This window comes from Panthera leo, chromosome A1, assembly GCF_018350215.1.
Source record: "Panthera leo isolate Ple1 chromosome A1, P.leo_Ple1_pat1.1, whole genome shotgun sequence".
NCBI lineage: Eukaryota > Metazoa > Chordata > Mammalia > Carnivora > Felidae > Panthera > Panthera leo.
Genome location: NC_056679.1, coordinates 101,477,597 through 101,492,491, shown reverse-complemented (window position 1 = coordinate 101,492,491; position 14,895 = coordinate 101,477,597). Strand labels below are relative to the sequence as shown.

The 14,895-nt window shown below is 40.4% G+C and overlaps 1 protein-coding gene across 3 annotated transcripts in view; it reads left to right on the top strand.

Annotated features, from left to right (window-relative positions):
• CEP120 (centrosomal protein 120) overlaps positions 1 to 5,960 on the top strand; it is a 74,284-nt gene extending 68,324 nt beyond the window's left edge. For 2 of the 3 annotated variants that reach the window (XM_042933935.1, XM_042933936.1), the window contains exons 20-21: positions 209 to 354; positions 4,116 to 5,960. In XM_042933935.1, coding sequence (XP_042789869.1) covers positions 209 to 354; positions 4,116 to 4,350 — 381 coding nt within the window. In that variant the 3' untranslated portion in view covers positions 4,351 to 5,960. The other variant, XM_042933942.1, reaches the window with a different exon arrangement.
• The last annotated feature ends 8,935 nt before the right edge of the window (positions 5,961 to 14,895 follow it).

The window sequence follows — 14,895 nt, the reverse complement described above, 5'->3', positions numbered from 1 at the left end:
GGGCCATGAATGATTATGGCTTATAACAAGAAGACGAGTGAGAGCTTTCAAGAGAGCCTGGGCCTTCCCAGATAGTAGGTGACTCATACAGTTGGAGAGCATGGCTATATCATGGGTATCATCTAACAGGATTATGAACACAAGTCACAGTCCTATGAGATACATTTATTCCTAACATAAGAGTATTGGCTTGTTTTTTTCTTTCGAGCGGGAACAAGAAAGTCAAATGGCTCGTCTTAAAAAACAGCAAGAAGAATTGGAACAGATGAGACTACGTTACCTGGCTGCTGAGGAAAAAGATACAGTCAAGACGGAGAGACAAGAATTGTTGGATATAAGGAATGAATTAAACAGGTATAATAACCAAAAAATTCCCTTTTTTTCCAGACACCAATGCAAGTTCCAGTAGGAGAACCTTTAATTGGCTATTGGTCCAAGGAAAGTACAATGTCAGAGCTTTAAGAAAAATGTAGTGGACTAGCAAAATAGAAAATCTACACTAAGGACCATTATGCTATTTTTTGCCATAAATGTAGGTGTATGTAGCTTTTTTGTTCCTATTCATAGCGTTAATCCTTTAAATTTTATTTTTGTATGACTGCTGTAGGATTCTCGCTGCTATTTCAAGGTAATTGATTACACTGAATTTTTAATAACATAAAAGTAAGACACTTCAAATCTAGTTGTATTATTAATATAAATAATAAAATTGCCCTTACTTATTGAGCCCTTACTATAGGCCAGGAGCTTTTATAAATGCTTTCTTGGCTAATTTTTTTTTTTTTTTAATCTTGAAAGCAGCTTTGTGAGGAAGATATCATCCCCATTTACAGACGAGGAACCTGCTGATTAGAGATTTAAGTACCCTTTCCAAGGTCACATAGCTAGTAAATCATGGAGCCAGGAGGGTTCACATGTGATTCTGTGGCTGTGTTTTTAATTACTGTTCACCACTGGACTTCTCTGGAATGTCCTGTTCATCTGAGTTACGATTTCAGCAGTATTGCATGTCAGAAAAGCCATCATTAGAAAGCAGCATAAGAACAAATTACGGACTTTGGGGGAAGACTTATTAAGTTAGTTGATCAAGATACTAGTATTTTCATTTCAGCACAGCAAACCGTCTTAGCTTGGGCTGCCATCTGTACACTGGGTGGCTTCAACAACAGAAATTTCTTTCTCACAGTGCTAGAGGCTCAAAGTTCCAGATCAGGGGACGAGCATGTTGAGTTTGTGGTGAGGACTCTCTGGCTTGTACATAGCTGCTTCACACTGTGTCCTCCCACTGTCTCTAGCGTCTTTTCTCCTATGAGCAGGAATCCCAGCATGAGATCCCCACCCTTATGCTCTCATCTAAACCTACTCATCTCCCGAAGACCCTTTCTCCAGATACCATCACATTAAGGATGAGAGCTTCAGCGTATTAACTTTGAGGGACACAAAATTCGGTCCACAGCACATACATTTGACAGATGCAGTCACTCTATTAGGTGGGTTCAGAGCTGAATTAAACAACTACACTTAGAATATTTCTACATAAATATCAGTTGGAAAAGGTTAAGGTCTGTAGTGCCATGCTGCAGGCTCCATTTTCAGATTTTCGTTTTTAATCACATATTTGGTGGCCACTGTATTGTAAACGTGGAAGATGTTACAAATTAGTGAGTAACATGATCCTTGCCTTCCAGCAATTTGCTGCCATACGCATCTAGTGCATGTTTTGGTTCTAGGCCACTCTATATTAAGCCTCGGCTACTTACTAAGCACGATTCTGTTGGCTGAAGATAGCCATTTGGTATCAAATTTGTAGGTCATGCAAAATTAAATCTTATTAATAAGATATTAAGATTATTAATCTCAAGAAATTAGGATTTAGAGAGAACTTAAACCAATAAGTAGATTAGAAACAAAAGCAGAGTCCTTATAAGAAAAACCTCTTAAGTGATGGGCAGGACATAATAAAATGGTTGATGTGAGGAAGCCGGGGAGGATTTGAGTGGCCACTAGTAACTGTGTGACTTGGCTGTCAAAGTGCCACTGCAGTTAGGGACATGGATAGATGTGTTCAGTTACTCAGCACTGGTAAAACCACACCTGGGGTGTTCTTACCCACGTGCAACACGTTTTCAAGTCAGTCACCTACCTTGAGGGCTTCCGATGGAATGTGACCAAAAAGGTGGTTAGGAGAGTGAGGGATATTGAACTTGAGAACTCTAGGGCAGAGTATTAGACAGCTGTCTTCAAGTAGCTGGAGGGCTACTGAGCTAAAGAGAAGTCGGTGCCCTTCCTGAGCAGAATCATAGCCAGCTGTTGGAAAGGAGAAGCCTGGACACTAAGTTCTTTGTAAGAAAGAACTCTAACAGAGCAGTTGTACAAAGCAGTAGGTTCCTAGTGATAGAAACATGCAGGTGGAGGCCAGACACGTGTTTGTCAGGGATGTAGAGTGTCCTTTGACAACTTTATGGACTTTTTCAGCTATAAGGTTCTAAAGATCTACTGTGAGCCTGATGGGTGATTTGCGTTTTAGTCAAGATGCAGTAGGGATAATCTATCACTTGTATAAAAATTCCATTTATCTTTCATGCATAAACAGATGAACATGAAAATGGTTGGAGTTTCTAATACATAGTTTGATGTCATATGTCATTAGTTTGCACAGAGGACCCCTTTCTCCAAGAGAACTACAAAAATCACAACAGGGGCGGCATCCATACGAATTGCTCTAATTTGTACCATTTTTCCATTAACCATTTGATTTCCACCCCTGTCCCAAACCACAGTGCTTTCACTACTTAGGCTTCTTCTCTCACAACAGATGGAGATGTTTGGTATCCTTCTGGGACTGTAGACTTCAGTTTCCTGTTCGTTTGTGGGGAATCTTGTTCATACACTTGGAACACACCAAAGTGTATGCTGTCAAGAGTCCTGCACCCTTTCTCGGGGCTCAGTCCTCCTTGTCTGTGAGACCAGGACTCTCCTCACTGCATCTCCCCAACTCTGTGTCAATTCACAAGTGGATTTGGTTCTCATTGGCATGGTTACTCTAAAGACCATGCAGAAGCCGAGGCTCAGACTTAACTGCTTCATCCTTCTTATTTATAACAACAAAATTTAGGAGTAGTTGCAAATGAAAACATTTTTATAGCTACTTGCTAGAGGAATATGAGGTTCTCTCTTAATGGTATATTCTCAGTTAAAACAAAACCTATGCCTTGTCCAAACTTGGTATCACTATCATGTAGTAAGTATACTAAGTATATGACATTTACAAGGCAGTGTGGTTAACAGTATTCCATCGGAAGTACCCAGATTCCAGTCTGATACCTGCTCCATTCTCTGTCTCCTGGATGAGGCATCACAAACATAATGTGAAGACTTGGCAAACAGAGTCTTCAAATGTACATGCCCTCTGAACCAGGCATTCACATCCATACAGTTTCACTTTCTACAAAAATGCTCAGTGACCTCAGCTCCATAATGGAAAGTTTTCTTCACGATTCACTGTAGTATCCCCAAAGCCTAGTACTGTTTGGTACATTTGTGGAATGAATGGAGAAGGAAATTCTGTTCAAAACAACAGAGGTTTAACCACAACCTAAATATCAGCAATAAAGGATGATTAAGTAACGGTACATGCAAATGATGGAGTGTTGGGGAAGCCCTGTAGAAGCACCCTTAGAGATGTAAGAAAACTTTTGTTATATTAGGAAGTGAAAAAAAATCATAGACAGCCTTGCCTGTATACTATCGTCAATGTTTTAGAAAAATATTTAAAATACACGTGACTTTTTCATAGAAAATTATTACTTGGATGGGTTATCTAAAGGAAGATCATAATGATTTCATTTTCTTTTTTTGCACATTTCCAGAACATCTACAGTTCTTATGTATTTCATTATTAGAAAAACAAGTATTGTTTTCAAAACTGTCTTTGAAGAGTATGCTTACTCTGGCTAGCCAAGTCGAATGCTGGTTTTTGTCATCTTCCTGAAAATCCTACTACAGACATAATTTACCATTAAGTCATTTTTTAAAACGGGGTTGTTAACAAAAAAATCAGAACCCAACATGGTATTTGCTGCCTGCTAGAGTGGTATTGGTTCTTGACTTCTCAGGTTAAGGCAACAAGAACAAAAACAGTACCAGGATTCCAGAGAGATTGCAAGTGGAAAAATGGACAGCCCACGTGGCAACCCATTGGAAGAAGGTTTGGATGATTATTTGACTCGACTCATAGAAGAAAGGGATACTTTGATGCGGACGGGTGTGTATAATCACGAGGATCGAATAATAAGCGAACTAGACCGACAGATCAGAGAGGTTTTGGCAAAACACAATGCCAGTAATTAATAACATTTGGAAAATCTTTACAGAGACTCCAGGCTTAAATTTTAATTTCATTGTCAAACTCTTAAAAGAAGAGAAAATGGATGTTTTAAAAACCTATTTTCAATTTTTTACAAGGAGAATTTTGTATGTTATTGTACAGTATTTATTTGATTTTATTTTCCTTATGCTACCTCTCCCACCCTGGTTTTATTTGTCATTGCATTTTATACACTCACTTTAAATGACTTTTCATTATTTCCCATAATTTATGATTCATGGCTAACTTTCAGAACAGCTTTTCGTGAGATTTGTTCTTAGAGAAACGACTACGGTAGTTTCCAGTTACCTAATTTTTCATGTCGAGCCAAAAGAGTCTATGTTGCACTTTAAAAAAGCCGTATCCTGTTCATTTGAATATAGAGATCTCTCCAATTTTATTTAACTCATGTTAGATGGCCTGTGTTTTTAACTTGTAACTATTTGCCAAGGACAGGTTTGAAAACAGAAAACAGGATCGATGCAGAGAAGCCATAACACACACTGAATGACAAAAACAGTCATTTGTGTAAATAAAGTTCATACAGAGCAAACTTGTTTCAGCAAGTATTGAATTTCCAAATTTTCCGTGTGCTATTATCTTGCAGGAAGATGACAGTACTAGCTTTAAAAGGTCTTCTCTGCCCATCTCCTGCTCAAGATTGTGTTGTTTTCTTTTCTTGAAAAGAGGGATTTTTTTATCTTCCAGTAACACTGATGCTCATTGTTAACCCAAACCCTCTAATGTAACAGGCAAACAGACACAAAGGCCCGTGCTGAGAAAGGAGGAGTGAAAAACGGCTATTTTTTACTCCCCCTAATCTTAATCAGTCTTTTTAAAGTACACGAGATGAAATCATTGGATTTATGTAGTGCCCTGTCTATAGAAGCTTCTGAGAATTCCTATACAACGTCTTCTTCATGGCCAACATCTGTCCTCAGAGCAACACTTTCTACCTCCTTTTACAGGGTGCCCAAAAGGCTGGTTAGCAGATTCACAGATTATGTGAGTCTTAAAATACATGCTGTTTAAAATTTCCTGATTCCCAAATACAATAAATTTAAGTGTACTTCAGGAAATAGGTAACATTTACCGAGAACTTCCATAAAAGCAGAACAGGCTGTTGGGAAACATGAAAATAATTTTCCCTTGTTTTCAGGGAGGTGTATTTTTTGGAAAAGCAAAGCCCCAACACACATTATAGGTTTCATTTTGTTTCCTTAATAACAAAGTATTCATCTTCTAAAAACAACCCAGCAGTAAAAAACAGAGAAAGAAATTTCTGAATGAGAGAATATGGACTAGGTGAATCACAGCAGGAATCGGAAATATTAATTATGGTTAAACCTTTCTCTCTTTAACTCATGTCCCACGAACGGAACAGGAGTGTTGTTATTTCGGAAGGTCTCTGGTAAAATATTGTGACTGTGCCTTCACCTGCTTTGTGTGCTGCGTGTGACTGTTTTCAGACACTAGAGGGGGCCTCAGATTTAAAGAAACAAAAGGACTTTTCTCATCCGGTGTGTGGTTCACTTCGCCTTCTGTAAAGCCATCCTCTGGCTCTGTCACTTAACAAATAAAAGTCATAATCCGATGTCTCTTGGAGATCCCGAGCAGTCTGTTACTGTTGTTCCGCCACAGGGTCGGCAAGCACTCGGTACTCCCCGTCGAGTCACTTTGTGTTTTTGGTTTTTAAATGCTTACATCGCGGATGCTTTTCTGTCTCTTAAAATTGGGAACATCTGAAACTGTAAAACCTTTTCTGGAGTCCTTGAGCGACAGCCATTTCATATGTAAGTGTCCGTGAATGTGTTAACACCGGTCGCCTTACTGAGTTAGCATCAGTGTCGGGACTGGGAGTGTAACCACAGTAGATAAATATGTGGGGATTGGCGAACACGTTTCTCATTACTGCGCCCAGTGGCAGCCCTTCCATCCAATATTTTAGGGTGAAATAAAATTGACCTTTAGGTGTCCGTGGTCCCTCTACATGGAGAGAGTCTAGTTTCCCCGTCTGAGGCCGGCCTATCATGCACGGGAAGGGTGGGTCACATCTCCCAGGTCCATGCGGTGCCCCATCCGTGTAAGCGTGTAGAGTTCCCTTCCCAGTGTAGCCCGGTCATTTCTGTGTAGACCTCAGTTCCTGATGTGCCGGCAGATGTGGAAGTCTGAGTAGGATCGAAGGATGTATCAAGGCACTGCACAGACAGCTTGAGAAGACAACAGTCTCCTGTGACCACATGACTTTTCTGGCCCACTTACTACTGTGTCCAGCAACTGCCCGGCCTGAATCTCATCTCTCAGTTTCCACAACACATTGCCTGTTCTGGTCTGAAAAGGGGTCCGCTGGTAGCTCTGTGTGGAATTTTAAAATTTGGCCTCTTGCTATCACTTTGTCCAGCTTGACTGAATAGCTAACTTGATTGTTTTTTTTTTGTTTTTTTTTTTTTTTGCTGGTATAATTCACAACCATAAAATCACTGTGGTTTTTATTTTAGAGAGTGCACATGAGCAGGGGAGAGGGCGAGAGAGAGAGAGAGAGGGCGAGAGAGAGAGAGAGAGAGAGAGAGAGAGAATCTCAAACAGGCTCCACATTCCGCCCAGAGCCGGATGTAGGGCTCAGTCCCTGACCCTGGGATCATGCCTTGAGCCGAAATCAAGAGGCCATCCCTCAACCGACTGAGCCAGCCAGGCACCCCTGAAATTCACCAGTGTATAAAGTATACAATTCGGTGATTATTATATTCACACAGTTGTGCAACGATCACTAATTCTAAAACATTTCATTATCCTCACAAGAAACCCCATATGCATGAGCAAGTTCTTTGCCATTCTCCCCTCTGCCCAGTTCCTGGCAGCCGCTACTGTACCTTCTGTCACTGTGGAGTTGACTCTTGGGGACATTTCATATATCAAGTCCCAAAGTTGGTATTTAAAAAAAAAAATTTTTTTTTTAATGTTTGTTTATTTTCGAGAGAGACACAGAGTGTGAGTGGAGGAGGGGCAGAGAGAATCTGAAGCGGGTTCCAGGCTCTGAGCTGTCAGCACAGAGCCCGAGGTAGAGCCCTAACTCATGAACCACGAGATGGTGACCTGAGCCGAAGTTGGACGCTTAACTGACTGAGCCACCCAGGTGCCCCCCCAAAGTTGGTATTTAAAACTGGATATACTGGAAAACCCGAGGAATTTTTTATAGTCAGCTCCTATGGTATACAACATTTTATCAGATGTTGTATTAAATAATAGGCAGAAGGCCAAAATAAGGGTGTAACATTTGTCAGTCAATGAAGACAGCTCAACTCTTACTATCAGTCACCTACCAAAGCAGTCATGAGTAATAATAATAGTGAAAGGTGAGGGGCTCCTGGGTGGCTCAGTCGGTTACGCATCTGACTCCTGATTTCGGTTCAGATCAGGTTCTCAGTTCCTGAGATGGAGCCCCATGTCAGGCTCTGTGCTGACACTGCAGAGCCTGCTTGGGATTCTCTCTGCCCGTTTCCCACTCACATGCATGTGCTGTCTCTCGCTCCCAAAATAAATAAACTTAAAAACATCTTTATAAAAATGTTTAAAAACCGTAAAGTTTGCCTCCGATCTGTCTACCCAGTGTTGTTATGCTGAACGTTTTCTACAACTGAGTTGCCCATCAAGCCATCCTTGAAGATCCTGTCTTCTCATTCTCTGATCACGTGCACAGTTAGATGTCTGTTGCACCTTTCTTAACAAAATCCGGAGTGAAAATTAATGAAATTAATGACTGCGTTTCCATTTTGCCTTCCAAAGGTAAATTGGAGGATCCTTGAAACTTGTATCATGTTCATGTTTTATAAAATTAATGTCTTGTCTTAAAACAACAACAACAACAACAACAGAAAACCAGACAAAACAACACTGGCGTCTCATTTTGCAGATAGCCCAGACCACGGGCATAACAAATTGGAGAGAGAACTTTTCACAGCGGATTTCTAGCTGCCTAAATTAGGCTTAGTAGTCTTATTACTGGTTGGGCTTACCAACTGATGAAGTAATTTGTGTGAGAGTGCTGAATAAAGTCTGGTTGAATAATTTTTCTTATGGCGGAATGTGCAAATTGAAGTCCATCTTTGATACTTGTGTTTTGGCAACTGTACCATTGGCATTGGAGCCCAGACTTTCCAGCCTTCCCTTTACTGCTCCCTGCTCTAGAGCAGTCCTTCTGCTTCCTCCTCTCTGCTTCCCTCGGCTTCCGTGATTCGGGAAACCAAGCCGTAACTCCTCTATCTTGGTGTAAATGGCACAGTCAGACAGGGTGGTGTGAGCACTTAAATTTCTCACTGAAACCAAAAGAATATAATACTGATCGTATTATATAGCCTCTATCTGGCATCAAGTTCGAATCCACTGTTGTTAGGAATGTAACTGTAAGAAGGCTGCTATATACTTAAATCTCACTTTATTTGCTTCTCTGGGGTTGTCCTCGTGTTTTCATTAGAAATGTTTTTACAGATGTAGGCTCTTCAGATATGAAGTTGCTCAAGTGGAGACGCACAAGTTTAGCTTTCAAATTAAAGGGGGGTAGAAATCTGCTTAGAAAGATTAATTTATAGATAATAATTTACTGACTGATACGTTAATGCACAGGGATCCCTAGGGGCTTTTAAAGATGTAGTCATTATATTCTTAAGGTTTCTAGGAATGTTAAACCTGTCATTCATAATAGGAGAGAACTAAAAAGAGGCCCATTTATAATTTCTTTTTGGAAACATTTCATCCACAAATTCATAGACAAATATTTTTTCTTTTCCAAGTAAACTAATAGTTGGACAGCACAATCCTTTTCTTAACATGTTAACTAGTCGAAAGCATGCAGACACAGTGGATGAATGCTGAGTTTTCCTGAACATTTTATATTAAAACTTGGCCAGAGAAAAAGAAATATTGCTGCAAAATCTTAACTTTGGCATTACTATAAATTTCTGTGAATGCCAACCCCATACTGAGGAGTCTGAGCCTGGTAGGTTTGCAGTATTTTAAGCTCTTCTTCAGCAAATTCTTCTATTAGTGAGTAGACTGAATAGGATTCAGAGCTTTAAAGAACGAGTAGTTCCAGCTGTAGGACTTCTTTCCGTCATGTGAAAAATCAACACGTGGCCACTACCATTTCCATCTGTTTTCTTGAGAGAACTTTGGGATTTCGGACAAGACCGTTATTCTATTACCTGAGTTCAGTTCAGATTCGGTGCAAAATGAGATGCCCTGAAGAAGACAGACTGTCAAATCAAGAATGTGAGGCATGAATATTGAGTAGCTATCTTCAGTCATGCTGTTTAGATTGGATGAGATAGGGTTGCAGACTGGTATCTTCACCTGACTGTTGCCCTGAGGAAGGAAATTTCAGTTCCTGGCTTAGCTTCATTGTTGGCAGATGAGATTAATGGTCTTCTCTTGGTCTCTGACACAAGTTTATTTAGGTAACTAACTGAAATTTGTAAAATGTCCCCAAAGAAAATAAAGGTACCGAATGGGTGGGGCTCCTGGGTGGCTCAGTCGGTTAAGTGTCCAACTTTGGCTCAGGTCATGATCTCACAGTCCGTGGGTTTCAGCCCTGCATTCGGCACTGTGCTGACAGCTCAGAGCCTAGAGTTTGCTTCAGGTTCTGTATCTCTCTCTCTCTCTCTGCCCCCACTCTCAAAAATGAATAAACATTTTTAAAAAAATGTTTTTAAAGGTACCAAATGGGAAATCTTTTTATAAATAGTCTTCAGAAGTGCTTTAGACCACAGACTTTTTTTGCCAATAAAAATTATATTTGCCAGCCCAGTTTCGGCCTTCCGTCAGTCCATCGTCAACCCACACTCCTCTCCGTTATCTCTCTGCATGTGCGTGTTTACCAGGAACAAAGGACACCCAAAATGTGTCTTTAAAAGGTTCTTTTAAAAATCCACAAAAAGGAAAAGAGAGGAGAAGGAGAAAGAGCAGCAAGAAGTTCATGCCCCAATTTTGTCCTTGGGTCGACCTTTGTTCGTTCTCAGGTCTACAAGGTGGCCAGTGGTTCTGCTGGCTCTTTTATTCATTTGAACCTCAGTGTCCTTGTCCAGATCTACAGGGAGATGTCTGGAATCCAACACACAGACGCAGACGCACAGACGCAGGAGGAGCAAATGGCAGCCTAGTCTGTTGTTGCCTGAAGCCCCACGTGAAATTTGCCGTGTCCGTGCCACTGCCTTCAGGGTGCGTATGAGCTGAGCAAGTCCCGGTGGCATGTCCTTCTACCAAAGAGAATAATCTGCCCCTTCTACTGAGTTCAGATGAACTGAGGTAGTCATCGTGATTATGTATATTTATATTTTCTTATATTTGTGTATCTGTACATTATTACGTTTACATAGGCGTTTGTAAACTGGGAATCCTTCGTTTAGTGTAATACTCTATTCAGTTACATATAAATTCGTAACTATTCTATCTCAGAGATTAGACCTTTCATGGGTATTCGTGAACCGTGGAGGGGACAGTGGGCCTCTATTCCCTTTACCAATCAACAGCCAAGAACGGACAGAAGACCAGTTCTGCATTATGTTCTTGAGCCTTGTCTGCACTCACTATTCTACCTTTCCTATGATGACTCTGCATCCTGGCTAGTGAAGTTAACCAAAACTTCCAATCACAGGATTCTTAACAAAAGCTCTACTAATGCTTATTGATTTTATGGCAAAAAGGACTTTTCTCAGATTAAGAGTATTTGGATACCAAGGGTAATATCAGAGCTGTTTGAAATACATGCTCAGTTTAGTCAAACTACATCAGCTTAGCTGCTAGTCACATTGAAACTTCAGAGGGAACTATGTGAAAAAAACAGATAGTTAATACTCTACTGTATACTTGAAATTTGCTCAAATAGCAGATCTTCAACGTTCTTACCACACACACACACTCACGTACACATGATAACTATGTGAGGCGATGGATTGATTATGGTAATCACTTCACAGTGTATGTACCTATCAAATCATTACACTGTATACCTTGTATATGATTTTGTCGATTATAACTCAAACTGGGAAGAAAAAGAAAGGCATCCAAATTATAAAGGTATGAGTATCTGTTTACAGATGATGTAACTGATTATCTTAAAAAAAAATCCAAAGGAATCTACAAAACTACCACCAGGACTACTAAGTCGGTTTTGCAAGGTTGGAAAATCCAAGATCAACATGTAAAAATCTACAAACATCAGTTGTATCTGTATATACTACCAGCAAACAATCCCCACAGCATAAAAATATGCAACACTTAGGTATAAATGGGACACACATTTGAAAGACCTACATAGATACAACTAAAACACCACTGAGACAACCTAAGTAAGTAAAGAAACATTACGTCCACTTAGGTCAGAAGAGTCTGTACTGCTAAGGCGTCACTCTCCCCCAGTTGATCTACACATTTAGCATAATTCCTATAAAAATCCCATCATGGTTCTTTTGTTATTGTTGAAATTGAGACAGTGAATCTAAAATTTACATTGAAATCAGAGAAGACCCTGAACTCACCTCCTCCACCAAGGCACCAAACGTACACATATTTATTGTAGAGGAATTCCTCCTGAAGAAGAACTGACTGAACAGCTTCCAAACGACAAAAGACAGACCCCGCAGAGAACTGCAGGAGAGCTGGAGACACAGTTGCGAGAACACCCACCCTGATGCTGCAAAGCGCAGTAAGGAGGGATGGTACTTTGAGACACGGAGCAGAACTGTTTGCCCTGGGGCACAGGAGAAAGAGCCCTGGTTTCACAGGGTAACTGGAATATAAAAGAACCAGCCCTGAGGAGCTGTTGGAACTCTCTGGATCAGAGGGGCTTCCTTTCCCCCTCCACCTTGAGAGTGTGGAGGAGAGTGGGGTCTGCGAGCCCGGGCTGGCCTGCCACCTCGGTAAATCCCAAGCCCCCAGCCTGCCCCAACCCGAGCCATCCCACCAAGGTGACCTCAGCATGGTGAACACTTCAGCACCTCTGGTCAGTGCTCATTACAGTGCTCACCTTGACTCCAGTCCCCGTGCCGGGGTACCCCCCGAACTGAGCACCCCAGGACACCACAGCCTGCACTCCAGCTTCAGCTGTCCTGCCAGAGTGTCTTTTGTGCAGACAGCCCCAGGAAGGCCCTGGCCCATGCTCCCCACATCTCCAGTCATCCCACCAGAACAGCCCCAGCATGGAGTGCCCCAGGACTCCCAGCCCACAGCAGCCACAGCTCCAACTGGCCAGCTACAGTCACGAGGCACACAATCTACACAGGGGACCATCATACACAGGCATTCCTCTAAGTTTAGGACAGTAGCTGTTCTTCCTAATTCATAGAAATACACACAGGAAGTCAAGCAAAATGAGGACACAACAGAATGTGTGCCAAACAAACGGGAAAAAACCTCAGAAAAACAACTAAAAAGAACAGAGGCAAACAATCTACCTAATAAATAGTCCAAAGTAATGGTCATGAAGATGCTCACCAGGCTGGAGAGAAGAGGGGATGAACTACAGAGAACAACTAGATGAAGTAAGAACTTCAACAAAGAGATTAAAAAATATATTGGGGTGCCTGGGTGGCTCTGTCGGTTGGGCGTCAGACTTCAGCTCAGTTCATGATCTCACAGTCTGTGAGTTCAAGCCCTGTGTCAGGCTCTGTGCTGACAGCTCAGAGCCTTGAGCCTGCTTCGGATTCTGTTTCTCCCTCTCTCTCTGCCCCTCCCCTGCTCATGCTCTCTCTCTGTCTCAAAAATAAATAAAAACATTTTTAAAAAATTAAAAAAAATATGTTAAAAAGAACCAAAGTTGAAGAATATAATAACTAAAATGAAAAATACAGCAGAGGGAATCAATAGCAGAGTAGAGGATGCACAAGAATGGATCTGCAATCTGGAAGATAGGCTTATGGAAAGCACCCAAGCTTACAGCAAAGAGGGGAAAAAAAAATAACTAGGATGGGTTAAGAATCTCTTGGACAACATCAACTGAATAAACATTGACACTACAGGAATTCCAGAAGGAGAAGAGACAGAGAAAGGGGCATGAAACTGATTTTAAGAAACAACAGCTAAAAACTTACTGAACCTGGGAAAGGAAACAGACATCCATGTTCAGGAAGCATGAGGGTACGAAACAAGGAACCCAAGAAGGTCCACATGATGACTCAGATTTGAAATGCCAAAGATTAAAGATAAACAGAATTTGAAAAGCAACAAAGAAAGAAGCTCTTGGTGAAGGGCTAGGGAAACCCTATAAGACTATCAGCTGATTTCTCAGCAGCAACTCTGCAGGCCTCAATGGAGTGACGCAAGATACTCAAAGTGCTGAAAGGGAAAAACCAACAACCAAGAATACTGTACTCAACAAGGTTATCATTCAGAATTGAAGGAGAGAAAGGGTTTCCTTAGACCATGAAAAGTTAAAGAAGATGTTCACCATTCAACTGGTCTTACAAGAATTGTTAAAGGGATTTCTTTAATGGGAAAAGAAAAGGCCATAATTACCAGAAAATTATACAACTAAAAAATTTTTTCAGTAAAAGCAAATATACAATAAAAGTAGTAAAGCAATCACTTAGAAAACAAGTATAAACGTTAAAAGACAAGAGTAGTAAAATCATTTATACCTAAAAAATTAGTTAAGGGACTCACAAAATACAAAGATGTAGGAAAAAAGAAAATCTATACATAAAACGTGGAGGAGTAAAAATGAAATTCTCTTAGAACATGTTCAAACCTAAGTGACCGTCAACTTAATATAAGCTGCTATATACTTAGAATGTTATTTATGAACTTTGTGGTAACCATAGGTCAGAAACCTGTAATCAATACACAAACTCAGAAAGTCAAGTGTAACCCTAAAGATAGTCATTCATCACAAAGCTAGAGCAAGAAAATGAACAGAGAAGAATTACAAAAACAATCAGAAAACAATTAGCAAAATGGCAAATGCTCTAAATGTAAATGGTCTAAATGCTCCAATGAAAAAACATATGGGGTAACTAAATGGATTTAAAAATCAAGACTCTTTGTTACCTACCAGACTCACTTCAGACCTAAGGACACATATACACTGAAAATAAAGGGATGGAAAAAGATATTCCATGCAAATGGAAGCAAAAAAAAAAAAAAAAAGCCATGGTAATAATACTTATTTTACACAAAATGGACTTTAAAACAAAGACATGCATTATATAATGATAAGGGGTCAATTAAACCAAAGGGTGTAATAATTGTAATTATCTATGGACCCAACAACGAAGCACCCAAAACATAAAGCAAATATTAACAGACATGAAGGGAAAAACTGACAGTAATATACTCACAGTTAGAAGACTTGAACACCCCACTTACATCGAAGGATAGGGCCTGCAGGCAGAAAATTGAACAGTATCCTTGAACATCATATTATACCAGCTGCATTTAACAGATGTATATAAAACATTCCATCTAAAAACAATAGAATACATGTTCTTTTCAAGTACACAAAGAACATTCTCCAGGGTAGATCACATGTGAGACCACAAAGA